General features: G+C 54.1%; 1 protein-coding gene across 3 annotated transcripts in view; it reads right to left on the reverse strand.

The window, feature by feature from the left end:
- GAD1 (glutamate decarboxylase 1) overlaps positions 1–16,048 on the reverse strand; it is a 43,419-nt gene extending 27,371 nt beyond the window's left edge. The window contains exons 1-7 of one of the 3 annotated variants that reach the window (XM_073882706.1): positions 15,773–16,048; positions 15,156–15,480; positions 14,802–15,029; positions 13,577–13,721; positions 10,095–10,157; positions 4,373–4,531; positions 2,733–2,975 (exon numbers count right to left, since the gene is read on the reverse strand). In XM_073882706.1, coding sequence (XP_073738807.1) covers positions 2,733–2,975; positions 4,373–4,531; positions 10,095–10,157; positions 13,577–13,658 — 547 coding nt within the window. In that variant the 5' untranslated portion in view covers positions 13,659–13,721; positions 14,802–15,029; positions 15,156–15,480; positions 15,773–16,048. Of the gene's footprint in view, positions 1–2,732; positions 2,976–4,372; positions 4,532–10,094; positions 10,158–13,576; positions 13,722–14,801; positions 15,030–15,155; positions 15,482–15,772 lie in introns of those variants that run through there. The other 2 variants (XM_073882699.1, XM_025852713.2) reach the window with 2 other exon arrangements.
- Between the last annotated feature and the right edge of the window lie 977 nt (positions 16,049–17,025).

A 17,025-nucleotide genomic window follows, 5' to 3' on the forward strand; every position in this document is an offset into this window, starting at 1 on the left:
CCGGAGTCCTGGGATCGAACCCCGCATCAGGCTCCCTGCTCAGCGGGGAGCCTGCTTCTCCCTCTGCCTGTCGCTCCCCCCTGCTTATGCTTGTGCTCTCTCTCTCTCTGTCAAATAAATAAATAAAATCCTAGGAGAATGAATAAACAGGGAAGGTGGCTTCCTCCTGCCCCCCAAAAGAGTATTTATATGGATGAAATAGTATATCTGAGATTTGCTTCCATATAGTAGAGAAGGGGGAGGGGTCAAAGTGAAACAAAGTTGTCAGGAATTGATAAGAGTTGAAGCTGAGTGTTGGTGACATAGGGTTCATTATACTATTCTACTTCTGTATAAGTTTAAACTTTTCCATAATACATAGTTAAAAAAAGAACTAAGGAAGTTGGTATAGCTATTGTGATTGAGGGCTGACAGTGTCTGTGTCAGGTCATGAAGAATCTAGACATACTTGTTCCTTTTTTTCAGAAATATTTTATTACTTTGTAAAGAAATTTCCAAATACCATCATCTCTTCACAAACTGCACCCAGCTCAGTCAGAGATAAGAGACAACGTTTTCACTATTAAAGCCCAATTCGTTATTTTGGCTAAGTATTAATAGCCTTAAAAACAACAACAACAAAAAAAACTACCTCCCACTGTGTGTAGCTACCTGTGGGGTTTACCCTATGGCTCTGATCTACATCTAAATTAGAGCTCAGCAACCAGGAGCTGTGTTTTCATATGGCAGCAACAGTTTACTTTCCCAGGGTCAACACCCTGAGATGCAGCAGAAGGTTTCACGTGGCCTGAGAGATCATGAACTCTATAAACGTAAATACCTGCTCCCAGATGCTACGCTAAGGAACAGGGATGAATGGCTGTAGGCTAACTAAGTGGAGTCATACGCTGCACTCATGAGTCCATGCTCCTATGACCACGTGATGCTTCTGTTTTGCAGGCAGTATGAGCTGCTAGTTATGAGGAACCCATGTATTTTTCTTTGAAGGACAACACTATTCTGAGCTTTAATGATAGAAGTACATGGTTTCATCTCTCTGAGAAAGTGCATACAGAGAGGCCTGACAAAATAACAGACAGTGGCCTAAACCATGTCCAGCTAAGACATACATGGAGAATCCAGACTCTTTTTTTATCTAGTTGTACAACACTACTTGAGCTCCATCAGGAATAGGTTAGCCATCAGGCCAAGGTGAGTGGTAACTAAACTGACGAGTGTGCTTTTCTTTAAAAATCAAACACAGACTTTATGACATAATTAAGCTTTGTCCAGCCTGCAGCTATTCGAGGAAGCTACACTTATTTCAGTGGCATTGGCCGACCTCAAAAGCTGTTTGGGATTCCTTATTTAAAAATGCCTCTCTGACCGGCCTCATTATTCCATTATAACACTTTGTTGTTGACACCCAGTAGTCTTACTGGGCTCTATCACCACCAAGCTCCCTAGTCTTGGCCTTAAATCTCTCTTCAGGTGACTAAGAAGAGTGAGAGGGATAATATAGGAGAGGGAGAGAGAAAGAAGAAAAAAGAACAAGGGGCTCTCAGGGGCTCCCCCGTGGTGGCAACTACGCCATGGATTGCCAATTCCTGCAGCAGTGTGTGCCCAAGAGCTCAGGAAAGCCAGGCTGCTGTGGGGGAAGAAGCAGTGAGAAGAAACCACTGCTTTACTCCTAGGCTTAGAAACAGCCAGATGGAGACCCAAAAAGTCCTCGAACCTGAGGCATCTGGGAAGTAACCCCTTTGGCCGGGACCACTGATCAGAGAGGGTTCCTATAACATGAAAAGGAGGTAAGAGGACTTCCTCAAGGGCCCCCTGTTAGAGACGGGATTTAGTGACCCAGAGTAGGATGCAAACAGTGTGTGTGTAGTCTGCCTAGCCGGCAGAAGGGGTTGTGGGGCGAACTGCGTCCCTCAGAAAGATACGATCAGGTCCTAACTCCTGATTACTGTGAGTGTGACCTTACTTGGAAAGAGGACCTTTGCCGATGTCATCAAGTTAGGATGAGGCCATAACTGATTCGGGTAGGCCTAATCCAAAGATTGGTGTCCTTATAAGAAGAGAAAACGTTGGACGCACTCACAGGGAGAAGGCCAAGAGAAGGTGAAGGCAGGGATTAGAGCAATGCATCTACAAGCCAAGGAAAGCCCTCGACCACCAGCAGCTGGAAGAGGCAAAGACAGATCCTCCCCAGGAGTCTCCAGAGACAGCACGGCCCTGCACACCGACATTTCAAACTTCCAGCCTCCAGAGCTGTGAGAGAATACATTTCTGTTGTTTTGAGTCACCCAGTCTGTGGTAATTTGTTATGGCAGCCCTAGAAAACTAATACAGAAAGGGAGGGAAATGGGCCCAAGTCTCCCCAGTTTTAGGGACAGGCAAGGGTAGGATTTATCAGAATGAAATGCGCATGAAATGGAGGGGAGAAAAGAAGTGGAAGGCAGGTATTCTGCTCTTTTTAGCTTGTGAATAAATCCAAAGAATGAAAACTCTTTATACAGAACCTGACACAGCACCGTGTGTTGGTATTTTTAAATTTATGTTTACAATAAATGATGAGCTTTGGCCCGGGCTGGGCCTTCCACCCCCAGCCACTGCCCAAGGCCGCTCTGTGGTCACTGAACACACTGCTGCCTTCCCTCACCACTTTCCACATGGGTTTGCCATCCTCGACCGGCAGGGGTGTGAGGGAGGGCAAGGTTCCTGCCGCGTGTCCATCTGGCTCTCGCCCTTACCTGTACGGACCCCATACTTCAGGGTGTCTCTGCAGTCAACCAAGATCTGCTCCAGGGACTCGGGGTGGTCTGACAGCTCCAAGTTGAAGCCCTCCATGCCTTCCAGCAGCTGGTGTGGGTGATGGAAGTCCAGCACCTTGGTGGAGCGATCAAATGTCTTGCGGACATAGTTGAGGAGTATGTCCACTACTTCTAGCAGGAACTGCACAGTTTGCTCCTCCCCATTCTTCGCCGGAAGCAGATCTGAGGGGGTGGGGGGAAGCCAACAAAGTGGTTATCGCCTGGCCCATGTCTACGTTTCCTCAGCCCCAAAATCCCAAATACCAGCCACAATATCCTTACAGACCTAATTTACTCCGGGTTATGTATACACATGGAGAACCTGACATACCGTCTCCCCAGAAAAATGCACATATGCCTACACACAGAGGTTTTGCATACTTTCTGAAGGTTGACAGACTTTCCAATAGTTAGGCTGCTCATAAACCGAGAGCTTTGAGAAGCCACGAGCAGCTGGTCACAGTTGTTGTCCACTTGCAGGCTGAGTGGGCACCTGTCAGGAACATGATGGAGGAGGCCTCTGCCCTGCTCCCCTGCGACCAGGTGTGTGTCTCTATATCTGGTTCAGACACTGGCCTTCTGGTTGGCCTTATGATACACTTGATTGTTGATGGCAGAGGGTGAGGGTTCTGTGGGTAGAGGTTGAGGTCCCCCTTGCAGAGGAGAGCGGTCCTCTGTAGTGTCCTTAGAAAACAAGAGCTCGAAGATGGGGCTCAGAAAGGTGGGAAAGGAAACTCCCACAGCTCTCCCTCTCAACCTCATCCTTTGGGCTTGGGCTTTGGGATGTCTGGGGGGTTATTTTGGGTTCCAGCCTGTGGTAGGCAGAGTCAGGCTGGGTTAACCAGGGAGGAAAACTGTAGGGGGCCCCAACTGAAGTGGTCAGCCATAGCTCAAGAGCAGATTGGCTTTACATGATGCTCTGTGTAGATTCCCAAGATTATCTCTGAACTTTAGTGAAGTCTTACTGACTGTTTGGGTCTGGCCTCTATGGCCTGTGGGGAGCTAATGGAAGGCAGCAGAGGGGGGTTTACCTTCGAGCTGTTCAGGAGAGATGGGGAAAGCTCCTCCTGAGACCAGAGTTGTGGGAACAGCAGTAATAATGAAAGATCTCCAAAAGGAAAATGAGTTTCAGGACAGTACTTGGTCATTAGGCCCAACCACACAGCTTCCCACAGCTTCCCACAGAGTGATTTTGTCGTTGTTGCCGACCTTGGAGGATAAATGCTATCATGGGAATCACTGGATTTTCTTATATGTAAGATTCCTTTGGATTCTGAGAGTCTATGAAACCGTATTTGTCCCTGCAAGTGTCTTTGAGGTTGACTGTTTTTACTGACTGCCCTCATCCAGCTTCCAAAACGATGAAGTCCTAGGCCGTAGGGAAGGAGAGAGTATATTATATTTAAATACTGGAAAAATAGTTTCATGACAGTTCAGAAGGAGTAATGATCAATTTGGTCAAAGAAGTAAAATTTTAGGAAAAGTCAAGAAACCTAAACAAAAAACCTACTGGATAGTACTAGACAGGGCTGGGGAGGGGTGGGGGAGGTGTGGGGAGGGTAGGGGGGGGTGGGAACTACCTCGAGCAAACAGGTTGGAGAAGTCGGTCTCTGTGCGCCGGAAACGGCCATCCCTGTCACTGTTTTCACAGGAAAGCAGGTTCTTGGAGGACTGCCTCTCCTTGAAGGCGCTCACAAGCCGGCTCTTCTCTTCCAGGCTGTTGGTCCTCTGCAAGAAGCCTGTAGCACAAGATGCTGGGTCAGAGGGAATGCACGAAATCCCCAGCCTCGGAGGGTCAGCTGCCAGGCCAGGTCCACTGTCCAAGCAGGGTTCTTGCTTCTCCTGAAAAGAAGCTGAGTAACTGCATCTTATGTATAAGGGCGGTGGCACTGCTGGCCTTCAGGCGGGGAAGGGGCAGTGCCAAGTGTCATCAGTGGCACAGACCCAGTCATGCAAGAGAGGAAAACAGTAAGCAAAGCCCATTCTCCTCTCTGAACTCATGACTCTGAACTCAGAATTAAGTCAATTGGACAGCTTCCACTCCAGCAACCAGCCCCAGGGTGGGGTTTTAAGGGGAAGGGCACAGTTGGTGAGGATGCTGCTGGCACTGGGTTTATGGGCTGTGCAGCCTGAGGAAGGAGGGGGTGAGGACCAGCACTGGGGGTCAGGGAAGGTGCTTTCCTTGGGCACCAGGCAACGCTCACAGGATTGAAGGGAGGTGCAATTTTTCTGACCCAAACCTGAAGTGCAGCTGCCTCCATACCACCCCCTCTCCTTGAATAAAGGCATTGGGGAAAGAGACAAGGAAGCCTAAAACCTTATGTGTGGTGACATTTCTTCCTGTGAATACTGACTGAGCACCTGTTGTGGAAAAGCACTTTGCTAAACATCCAGGACAGAGGACAGATAAAGATAAATGAGACAGATCTCCTACCCTCCGGGAACTTACAGTTTGGCAGATGGGAACCAATGTTGTAATAAAGCCAGAAAGCCGCCCCAGAACCCCACAGAGCTGAACTCCCAAGCCCGCGGTGGGATACAAAGCACCTCACCTCTGCCCCTCAGAAGGAGTAGAAATCTCTCCTACCTGCGGTGAGCAGCACAAACACCACCAGTGGCAAACAGAGAAGCAGGCTGAGGCAAAAGGCCTGGAGACTCTGTGAACTAGGAGCACACTCCTTCCCTTAGTACCCACACCCATTCCTTCTGGGGCTCAGGACCTGCTGACCCACTCCTTCCCTCAGCATCTCCTCCCATTATGTCTCGATCTTAGCCCAAAATGCAACACAATGAAAAGAAGAAGAAAGTTCTAAGCTTCTCAGTGCCCCCAAAGCTGTCTTTGTAGATACCAAGATCCTTGGGGAGTCATGCACATCACAAGACAGGCTTGGAGGAAAGTCCCAGGAGGTTCAAAGAGAGGCAGGTTAATCTGGGGTATTCGGCTTTACTTCCCAAGGACTGCAATTCAGTGGCAAGGGGTGGAGGAAGGAGGGATGCAGGAGAAAGGCTTCAGGGATTGGAATCCTCCCACACACAGGAGCAGGGTCTATTTCTGGAGGGAAGAATAGGAAGGTAGAGGCCCCAGGCCTTTCATTGTTCCCAGCACCTTGTAAACTTATCATTAAAGCCCCAAAGGACATCAGGAGGGGGGTAAGACACTATAATAGAGCTCCACGCTTGGATGTAAAGGTGGGGTTGTATCCTTTCCCTCACCCTTCCTCCTACTTTCTTAATTTCCCATACAAACCCCAGAGTCCAAAGCCAGGAGCCAGCACTCATTTGCCAGAGGCATGTAGGAGCACCTGGTTCCTGAATTCCAAGACTGCTCCCCTACTCCTGGAAAAGTGAGCTATGGAATTTGCCAGCCTGAAAAGACCAAATCCATGTGGCCTAATGGAGGTGAGGCCCTTCCCCACTGAACTCCTACTCTTTAGGTCTCTGACCTCTGGTTGGCTCTGACTCACTCCTTGGGAAAGCCTTAAGGCTCTACCTTGAAACCCCTTAGGAATGCCTTTCCTCTGGGCAGCGGCAGGACCTATGGCTTCGATTTAGGCTTTGGATATTATCTCCAAATCTGACACAGGCAGTTCCAGAGGTGTCCTGATAGGATGGAGAGATGACAATTATGACACAACTTTAAATCTGCATCTCATCCCTGGACCACATTGCCTAGAGTGCACTAAGAATCAGTATTTCCTATAAATCCTATATTTATCTTTTGAATAGCACACTTACATTGCATTATAAATTGTGTTTAAATCCATTAATTTGCTAATATAAACACTTAATGCATATTGTTATCAGAATAACAATCTCTTGGAAGGTATCTGTTTTTTAAAATATTGGAAGCCTCAAAAAAGATAAATGACCGAGGTCTCTCAAGGCTCTGAGAGGCTCTGGAAAGAAATGTATCCTTCTCCAAGGATGACCAGGTGGTAGATGACATTGAAGTCAGTGCTTTGACAACTTCTCTGGCTAGCAAGGGGGTCCTGGAAGCAGGGGTCCCTGAGACTGAAGCAGATTGTATTCTCTCTTGCTCTGCATACCACCTGTGAGGACCTAGTTTAAGCAGTGAGTGACTGGTAACCCAGCTCAACATTCCCAAGAGGCAAAAAAGAAAAGCAGAGGCAAACCAAAGCTGCACTTGACTTTGGTCAGCTTGTCGCTAGCTTTAAGGGGAGAACAGGAGGCAAACCCTGTCACGACTCCTCCTTTGGGCGGAGGGGAGATCCTGAGGCTGGTTCCCTACTCCTGCCCCCAAACTCAAAGGCCTAGGGGGCCCATTGAGTGGGGAGGAGTGTAGGGAACTAGAACGCACTTGGTTTGAGCAAGTCTATGAGCTGTGCATGGCAGAAGGGCACAGGGCCAAGGGGGCAAGTAGGGCTGAAGCCCATTCCCCACCCCCACCCCCACAACCCACGCTCTTGCTCAGCAAGCTGTAGAGTGGAATTACATCCACCTGGAGGAAGGAACTTTTTTCCTGATTTTTGTGGGCTCAAAATACCTTGCCAGATCTCCCCCGTCCCAACTTCTTATTTCAACAGAAGCCAGAAATACAGACTATTTGAAGTCTTTCTGTATGGCAACTGACACAAAATCACACACACACTGCACGGGCTAAATAAAAGAGCTCATAGGCTGTAGCTGGCAGCCAGTTTGGGACCTCTGCATATATAAGTGATGGAGGGCCAAGGACACACTGGGAAGTTAGTAGAACCCAGCGCCCCTGCATCTCCTTCTATTTAAGTCATGCCACCATGCTTGTAGGTACCCCCATTCTACCTCTTGGCAAACCCTGGGTTTCTTCTACCTGTTTATTTCCCCCAGGGGATTCTGCCTCTGAAGCAAAGGGTACCACTGGTGAGACCCAGAGCCTTTTTGCAGCTTTCTTCCCTGGCTTCCAGGGAAGGGAGGTGGGAGAGGGGGTGGGAGTTGAATCTTGGCAAGGCACTGAAGATGTTTATGGGGGTCACCTAGGGCAATGGATTTGGAGGTGGGAAGAGGAAAATTAATTCTACTGCTGTCTTAATGTGAAAGGTCAGACCACCCTGGAGAGTGTGGAGAAGGCATCCTCCAGGCTCACAAATGTCTGGGATGAAGGGAGTTAGGGTGTCCCTGAGTGGAGGGTGGGAGGCTGTGGATTCAGGTCCAAACCAAAGACTGCACTTCAGAAAGCCACAGTTGGTACAAGGTATGGGAAATAAATTCGCCTGGTGTTTTGTTTCCTTTCAGAATCAAGCCTAATGTGAAGCCTCCTAACCTGTGGCCCCCAAAGCTTGCATTTTAGCAGAAGGCAAGTTCCTGCTCAACAGACTACCAGCCCTTTCCTCCTGTCAAACGGGTTAAGACATTCCTGAAATTAGTGTTGGGGTGTGTGTGTGTGTGTTTAGAAACTGGGAAGAAACTCTCCGTGGATGGTAGCCCCCAAATGCTCAAGAGCTCTCCCTCATAGTAAGTTGATGCAAACTCGGGGGCCCCCTCCCTATTCGCGGACCCAACGAAGCTCAACTCTTTCTTGCCCGTTTACCCTTTAGGGGCACTCAGGGCGTGTCTCCGGAAGGGGCAGTTCCATCTTTTCTTCCCCTAACTCGGAACGGGGCCGCAGGGGACACGGCCTGCGGCGCGAGGCCGGGCTCAGGGAGTACGGGAGGGACCAAGGTGGCCGGCCAGGCAGGCCCAGGACCGCGGGGAAGGCAGCCCTCACCCCCAAGTCTCCCCCACCCTGCCGGCGACCGCGGCAGCGCCTTGGGCTCGCTCAGTTCTGCTCGCCCGCCTGCATGACAATGATGGCTGCAGAAGCTGAGCGCCGTGGCCGCCGAAGGGACCGGGCGCGAAACGGGCCATTAAGCCGGGAATAGCGGCTGGGGGAGGGGGCTATTTATAGAACAAAGCTCTGCTGCCGCCAGCCTCCCCCGCCCGCCGACGCCGCCCGGGCCTAGCCCCGCGGGCCTCGCGGGCCGGGGAGAGGGCCAAACCCGGGGCCGCCCCGCGGCAGGGCTGGGCTTTCCCTGGGAGATGGCCGCGTCTAGGAGTTGAGCAACGCTTCCTCACCGAGGATCGAGGGGACAGAGCCCCAGAAGCGTAGGGAGGGCGTCTCGCGGCAAAGCGGGGAAGGGAGGATGGTTCCCAGGAGCCGCTAAGTAGCCCCTGTCCTCTCCGGGACCCGCCGCCGCCTTCCTCGGGCCCCCGGACGCAGAGAAGCTGGAAGAGCAGGCCCAGGGAACACTCAGTGGCCGGCTCGCGCTCGGGCGCTCGGGGCTGGGGCGGGCGTGCCCCGCGCCCGCTCCGCCGCTATCTCCCGCGCGCAGCCGCTGACTGATGGCTCTTTAATAAGCCCCTCGTTAATCTTCCCCCGCCCCTCCACCCCCTGCCCGGGGACGTCCGTATTTTCTGGCCCGATAAGGCTAGAGATTTTAGACGGTGAAATGTAGCAAGGAAAGCAAGTCCTCATTGTTCAGCCGGAGCCACTCAGCTGTGTCCCTTCGAACAAATCTCCTTTTTTCCTTAAAAAAAAAAAATGTCCCTTGGGCGTTTTCATTTCAGACCCTCACGTCTCCGGAGAACGGTTCTTTCTCCTCTCCAGCTCCCAGATCTATTTGTCTTCCTCTCTGGCAAATCGTGCCCGACACCTCTCTTGCGGCCCACGCCCCCTCCTGCCCCCTTTTCCTTCCTTCTCCTTCAAGGGCAAGCTCGGCAAACCCTCTGGCCCAAGCCGTCCGCACCTCCCCCAGGCAGGCCACTAAGGGCTGCAGGCAAAGAATGAAAGAACGAAATCTGAATCCGTTATGACATCTCGGGGCACATTCTCAAGCTGGGGAGGCCACTTTCAACAGACGCTGGCGGGGATTGGGAAGGGGGGGGACGACGTGCCAGCCTCCGCCTCAGGCGGAAACCATGCCTTAGGCCTGCTGTCCCGGAAAACCAGACCAGTTCACCTCTTCAACCAGACCTTCCCCACGCAGGTAGACCGCACGCTTAGGATCGGCCCTGAGGCCGGCAAGAAGAGCGGGGCTGCCGCGCGGGGGCGCTGTGCTCGTGCTCTCGCGCCTAGACCCGGGAAGCCCCGCTGTCTCTTGGGAGTCCCGGACTCCAGCCGAAAATGTACTCCCAGCCGGGTCAAGGGAAGGCAGAGGAGGTTTAAGACTTGTAGACGGGCTTCTCGCCAGGCGTCGGGGCTGTAGGTACTTTAGAAAACCAAACCCAAGAGCCGGGATCTCCTTCCTCTTGCGCCCCACTCTCCCAAACCCTCAAAGCCCGAGAGCTAAGCCGCCCTGCTGAGCCCCAGCGGGCCCTTCCACTCACCGCAGATCTTGAGCCCCAGTTTTCTGGTGCATCCATGGGCCACGCCGCACCAGGTGTCATACGCTAGAAAGCAAAAGAGGTACGATCAGTGAGGTTCGGGGCATGTGGGGGACCGGGTCGAGGGCAAAGGTATTCTGGGGAGGAGAAGGCAGGTCTTTCGCCAGTGCTCCTCAATAAAAACTCCTTCCTGAAAGGAGCAAGAAGCCAGATCCGTGGGCCGAAGGGCAGACTCGTGCCCTTCGAGTGCCCATGACACTCACTTCCTGCTCCCACTTTCAGGTATAGAATGGTGTCTCTGAGAGGCCGAGCACCCATGCGGCTTGCCAGGCCTCCAAGCAACGGCGGCGCGGGGGGGAGGCGAGATCCGAGTGGACCACGTACAAAAGACCGGGCTAAGCCGCACGTGTTACCCAGCACCCACCCGCCAGGCCCTGTCCCTTGGTCTCCGTCCTGCAGACTCGAAGGGCGACCACAGCAGCCCGGAAAGGGAACACAGAGGCATCTGGGACCAAAACGTCTCATAATTTCTTGGCGGGTCTCCAGCCGAGTGGCAGCTTAAAATAAACTGGCATGAAATGGGGTCGCGGAAGAGTTCAGGAATTAATTGGGTGAAAAATAGTATTTGACTGGATGATCGGGCTCGCATGGCTGCTCTTCAGTCGGACCCAGAGTCGGGAAACAATAGTGCGCCTCCGGTCCTCATCGCGGATCCCCTCTTCCCAACCTGCCCCTCATTAACCCTTCCCTCAGACGTCTCAGGTCTGGAGCAGGCGAAGGCAAAGGGAATCAGGCGCCTTTCCCCGGGTCTGAATGGCCGACCTAGGAGCCGTTGTGTTTTCCTTCTTTACCAGGCTGTTCTCAAACTCCTCAGGGTCTCTCCTGCCCTCGGGGTTCAGCTTGCAGGAAGGAGAACGGGGGTGCCTGTGGAGCCCGCGCGCGCTGGTGCGGTGGGCCCAGCGTGAAATTCCCTTCGTATCTCTCAAAGCAAGGCTCTTCCAATCACTCCCATCCCCCACCCCACCCTGGTCCGAGCTTTCAGCTCCGCGCGAATGTCGGCGGCGATAAGGAGAGTGACATCCGTTAAACCCGAGGCACAACAGAGCCCCAGCGGGGAGAAGAAACAGACCGACGTCAGTGAGACAGCGTGTCACAGATGGAGTTCCTGCCACAGACAGGAAATCGGTGCGAAAGCAAAACCCTTATAATAATACCTGGCGGGTAAAGAGCTATTTCCACTCAAAAAGTGCTTTCGCTTTAAGCACCATCTTCTCTAATCCTCAGAACAACCCTATGAAACAAGAAGAGCATTCATCTAAGATTCATTTAACAAATAAAAAATAGAGATTCAGAGAGGTTAAGCGATTTTTCCAAAGTTACTCAGCTGGGGCACTGGTGTTCAGACCCAAAGCACTGCCTTTCAGAGTTGGGGGTTACAGTAATAAAGGGACAGAGGGATGGGGAGAGGAAGTGAGAGATCCCCTTTGGTATAGAGAAGGTTCAGAAAACCAAGTGGCAAAGGGCAGGGAGACGGTGTCGCCGCAGCAAGAGGCTGAGTAAGGTTGTGCGGATTGAGCAAGGCCACCTCCCAGGAGACCTTGGAGAGAGAGAGAGAGAGAGAGAGAGAGAGAGAGAGAGAGAGAGAAGCGGAGCCCGCTGGGCGGGCGAGGGTGTGTCTGCAAGGGAGGACGAGAGCGGGTAGAGAGCCCGGCGTGCGCCTGCAGCCTAGGGTGCCCAACCCTCAGCTGGGCTGCCCGGGGGGTGGGGGTGGGGGCGACGGCGTTCTCAGGACAGGTGCTGCACGCTCTTCCCAGGCAGAGTCCTCGACTATCTTCCCTCTGCCTCGGTGCCTTCCGGGCGCGCCAGGCCATGTGCGAACTCAGGTCAGCGCCTCCACTGGTTCTCCGCCCTGAGGTCGGGCGTATGCGCTCCACCGCGGGCTGCCACCGGGAGGTAAGGTTAATCCGGGTGGGGTGGGATGGGGGCAGGACTCTGAGGTGGGTGAATACTGCGGTCGCTCTGCCCTGTCAGGCAGCAAAAAAGGGGCGGGAAATATGGAGAGGTCTGGAAAAAAAATCCATCAAGGCCAGAGCAACAGACAAAGGCGGGCAGGCCTCGCGTTCCTCCCGGCCTGATCCGGCCAGCGGCCGCCAGTGCCCGGCTCACGTGCCACCAGGGCTGGCGGCTCTCCCGATCCCTTCTTTGTTGTGTGGGTAATTGTAGCTCGCCTGGGGGGCGGGGAGAGGGAGCTGCAAAGGGAACTGAAACGCAACCTCAGGACTTAAGACAAGGCCTCCGGGCCCGGGAGCCAGTGGCTGCGCCAAGGGATTGGAGAGGGGGCTCCCCGGATAACATCCCCCATCTTCGTTGATGGGAACGATCGACATTTTCTCAAGCCTATAGAAATTGCCATAAAAGCATAGCAATAAGCCCTCCTAACCACACTGCCATTCCTAAACCCCTCTTATATAGAAAATCTGGGGCTGTTACTACTGGAGCTGATAGATTGGGGGAGGAGGACTCATTTCAACCCAAATTGCAAAAAAAGAAAAACAACTCCTCCATCGCCAGACTTCTACAGAAAGGTAGGAAATAAATCTGAATTAAAGACCAATTCTGGAAATGGGCTGAAGAGCACACTGAGCTAGAGGTGGGAAAGGAGAGAGCTCACGTCCCCCCTTTTATCTGGTTCCCCTTTTCTTCTCTTTTGCCGACCTGTCAATTGCTGACAGATCTCCTGCCCTGGAGAAAAGAGAAGGGTGCTCTCTCCTCGCGCCCGGAGAAAGCTTCTTGCCGCCTCCTGGCTCCCCACCTCTCTCCACTCAGGTTGCTGCCCGCTCCTGGTTTTTTGTGTTTTGTTTTTGTTTTTGTTTTTGTTTTTTTGTCTGAGATGTAATTAATTGTCTGAAATGTCGTTTTATGCACCTTTCTCGCCCCTGGCTTCTCCCTCACTCGTCAATAGCTCGACGCAAATTTGGAGCAATTAGGGACCCCGAGTTTTCTAAAAGCTGCAATTAACGTCGAAATTTCCTCTGATTATAGACTTTGAGCACAGCGCAGGGGGAAAGGAGGAGGGGGTCAGATCTCGGCTCAAGGAGAGCTGGAGACGGAAAACTCTATTCCCGCCGAGACTAGGGTCTCCCCACACCGCCCTCAGCCCCGACCCCCCGTCGTCCCACCAAGCCAAAGAAACCACACACAACAAAAACAACACTCTCGCCGCCCGTCCCTCCCCCGAAACGAAGCCCCCAATGATCGCCGCTGCTCGAACCTTGCGTGGTTCCCACTTTCCAGCGCCCCAGAATCGCCTGGCATTTCTGGCGGTCAAACGACCTCTGGCCGAGACCCAGGTCAGGGCCCCATTTCTTTCCAGCCTCCATCGTCCCCACGCTCCCCCTTCCCTTTCCACAAGCGCAGCCTCCTCTCGTCCCAGCGCCCCCATCTTCCCCGCAGTCCATTTGATAGGAAACTGGGGCAGAACCTACTTGTGGGGCGCAGGTTGGTAGTATTGGGGTCCGCTCCCGCATTCGAGGAGGTTGCGGACGAAGAAGGGGTCGAAGACGCCATCAGCTTGGTCGTCCCGGGGCCTCTGCTGTCCGGGGTCCTCGGCCAGTCGGGCGCAGGAACAGGCTGCAAAGAGATGCGAGAGCAGTGCGGGGAGGGCTTCCGGGGTCCTGCGCGGGAGGCGACTGAGCGGCCGGGGGCGCGGACGCTCCCCCCAGAAGTCAGGGCTTGGGACAGAGAGGCGGGAGGAAGGGCACCTAACAGGCTGAGTCGGGGTGCGCCGAGGGGAGGAGGAGACGTGCGCGCGAGCTCTGGGACTCCGGCGCCGGCAACGTAGCCCAGAGCTGCTCTCCAGTCTGGCGGCGGAGCGGGGTGACCTGGAGTGCAGCGCAGAGACTAGGGGAGCCCAAGGCCAGTTCAGGGCGCAGGGGTGCAGAGGATAGGGCTAGGAGGGCAAGGGAGCCTCAGTGCGCGAATTTTCCAGCCGAGCCACGACAAGCCCCATTGGGCTCTCAGCAGCCGGAGGGCGGGCAGGCAGGGGGGAGTGCGCACGGGGCGGGCACGTCTGATTCGGTGTCTGGTTCCCGTTGTTGTGTCTGGTTAATTCCCTGGAAAGAAGGAGGCTAACTGCTCCGAGGACCGGGGACTTTGGTGAGACGCGGTGAGAGGGAAAAAAGGGGTCCATATCTTTACGTTCTCTCTCGGACTTGGCGGGGAAGAACTAGAGTCACCTTGCACTCTAGACAGCCAGAAAGCAGCGGGTCGGAACCTTGTCTCCCTCCTCTCCCACCCCGTTTTGAGCCACCTGGAAGCCTAGGACGAGGCTCGGTCCGGGTTTCTGTGTTCCCTCTCCACCCAACTCTCTGAGGTCCCCGGATTTTTCGCTGTACAAAGCCGAAGAGGTTGAGTGTGGCAAGAAAGGGGAACATTACTGGGGAAACGAACTTGCCCTCTGGGCTCGGAAGGCGGCAGACCAGGATCAGTGCGCGACGCCCCTGTACTAAGCTCTGCGCTGGCGCGGTGGCTACCGAAGGCCCCGGGACAGAGATGCCGGCTAATCTGGGTAGGTCTAAGACCCCGCAGAGTAGCACCTGCTCGCCACCGCCTTCACACGCACCCTGGGATCCCACACCTAGCCCTGCGCGCGCATTCATACGGTAACGCCAGCCACGGTAGACCGCAGCTTCTGGGGAAGTAACAGGTTACCGCTCGGAGTCGCGCCTTTGGCAGCTGTGGCTCAGGAGCCCTTTGGTGAGACGGGCGCTCACAGCCGGGAAGCGATGGGGAAAATCCTTTCTCCACTTCAGCGCGGGTGTCAGCCTCTGGGCATCCCTAGGCGTGAATTTCGCTGGTGGGGGTAGGATGAGCGCGAGGTCGGGGGTCGCTGCACCGCGCACCAAGGGAGAGCCGGGAGTAGGGCAGGCGGGACGCGTTCTGCTAGGGAGGGTAGATGGCTGTCGCTGGGAGTGGGGGTTGGCCAAGAAACCGCGGGTCGAGAGGACCCAGCTGAACAGCTGAAGCCGGGCACTGGGAAGTCCCGGCGGCCGCGCGCTTACCCACCTGGGCTAGGCGACAGCAAGCAGGGCGCTCCTGCCGCTCTGCGCAGGGCGCAGCGATCCGCTGGGCCCCGGCCCTGCCACAGGCGTAATCTTCCCGGCGTCACCTCCAGCTGCCGCCGGGCTCCCGCCAGCACCGTCCCGCACGCGAGCGCCAGGAGAAGAAGAGAGCGGTCCGGAGAGGCAGCTGGTAGGCTTCGGGGGAGGCGGGGGCGGAGTGGGGAGGCGGGGACGGCTCCGCGGGGGAATCACGAGGCCGCTGCTCGCGGGGGCAGCTCGTCGGCAGAGCGGTGGGGCTCCGTTGCAGGTGCCTGATCGCCTCTGGAGCTCTAAAGGGCGATTATAAATCCAGATCACGGTTTGGGGCTCGGAAAAAAAAAAAAAAAGGCCCTATGAGTAATCCGGAACGTACTCAACATGCTCTATTTTTTGAAAGAGGGTGTCGGGTAAGAAGAGGGAAAAGATAATTCCTATGAAGAGTTCTGCCTCGTTGAGTGCTTCTTCTTCATCCCTCTCCCCCTTTCCCTTCCCCTCCCATATTTCCGGGAAGACTAGAACAGTGGCTTTGCCTCAATTTCTTTCCTCGCGGTTGCCCCAGATCTACGACCCCGCGACTCTTACCTTAGTAAAAGCGAGCTCAGGCGTTGTGTCCTCGCTGGCTCTCTCCTGAGCCAGGACTGTTGTAAAAGCAAATGAGGCAGAGATTGGAGGGGAACACTCAGACCCCGGAGGAGACCCCGTCTCTTTCACTTCAGTTTCTTCATCCAGCTCAGAACCTCCCCAAAGTACTTTACCTGAGTACCGGTACCCACTGCCACCCGCAGAGAAAAGGTCCCGTTTCCCACCCACTGTACACTCCCTGCTAGTTTTGGTCCTCTTTGTGATGGGGAAAGAAGTCTTCCTGACTGATCGCGTCTGAAGGGTGATAACACGCACGAACGCGGCTTCACACAAATGGAAACCCAAGCACCGAGGTGGCCCCAGGGGGCGGGGTGGGGGTGGGCAGCGGACCGTCCCTCCCTGCTCTGCCCACTCTCCTCTCCCCCCGCCATGATTTTGCGCTTTTTAAGGATTCTCACTTTGCATTATTTAAGCATATTTAATGAATTACCGCGTTCGGAAAAGCCCCTCACAATAAGAAGGCGTTCGCCGAAAATTTTCCACCAGGGGGCGCCAGGCGCCCAGAGACCGCGAGGCCCTGTGCGGGCGGGGTCTTCTCTCCCCGCGGGAGCTAACTAACACCTGGAAGGGCTGTCTGGGCTCTATTACTCTCCCGCCTCTTCAAGCCATCTCTCAGGCAGCCTCGTCGCTAATGTATGTTCTCCACCTTCGTCTACCTCAGTGTCTTTTTCTTTAGGGCAAAAAAAAAAAGTTGATCTTTGTGTGTGGCTGGCTGATACCGTGTAACCAGTGATTCCTTTACTCGTTTCGCAGTGATTTTTCCCCCTGTTGCTGTGCAGCAGGCAGAGGTTATTTATGGACACGTCTGCGGCCTTGCTGGTCCAACCGAAGCCCATACCTTCTCTCTGAACGTCTTACCTCCTTTCACCACGACAGAAAATCTTACTAATAACCGAAAATTCCCTAATAAGATCGAAGATTCCGCCCTAAGAAGATACAGTCCCATTAGTAAGAGGGATAGCGCTCTGAGGTTTGAAATAACCGCGTTGCCCTTGATACTGAAGAAAATACTGTTGTCCTCTCTCTAACCCACAATAAAAGCTCGGGCACTTTTTAAGGACACAAAAGCATCCTGAAAGGCGGCGGGAGGGCAGTCACCGCAGCTCTGGGCGCAGGAGCTCCAGGCTGGGCAAGGTGGGCGTGCCCACCTTTCCTCAGCGAAGGAAAGATCCCTTCAAAACCTTGCACCGCTA

Source organism: Callorhinus ursinus, unplaced genomic scaffold, assembly GCF_003265705.2.
Source record: "Callorhinus ursinus isolate GAN/ISIS: 27379988/994484 unplaced genomic scaffold, GSC_fseal_2.0 scaffold2, whole genome shotgun sequence".
NCBI classification, from domain to species: Eukaryota; Metazoa; Chordata; class Mammalia; order Carnivora; family Otariidae; genus Callorhinus; species Callorhinus ursinus.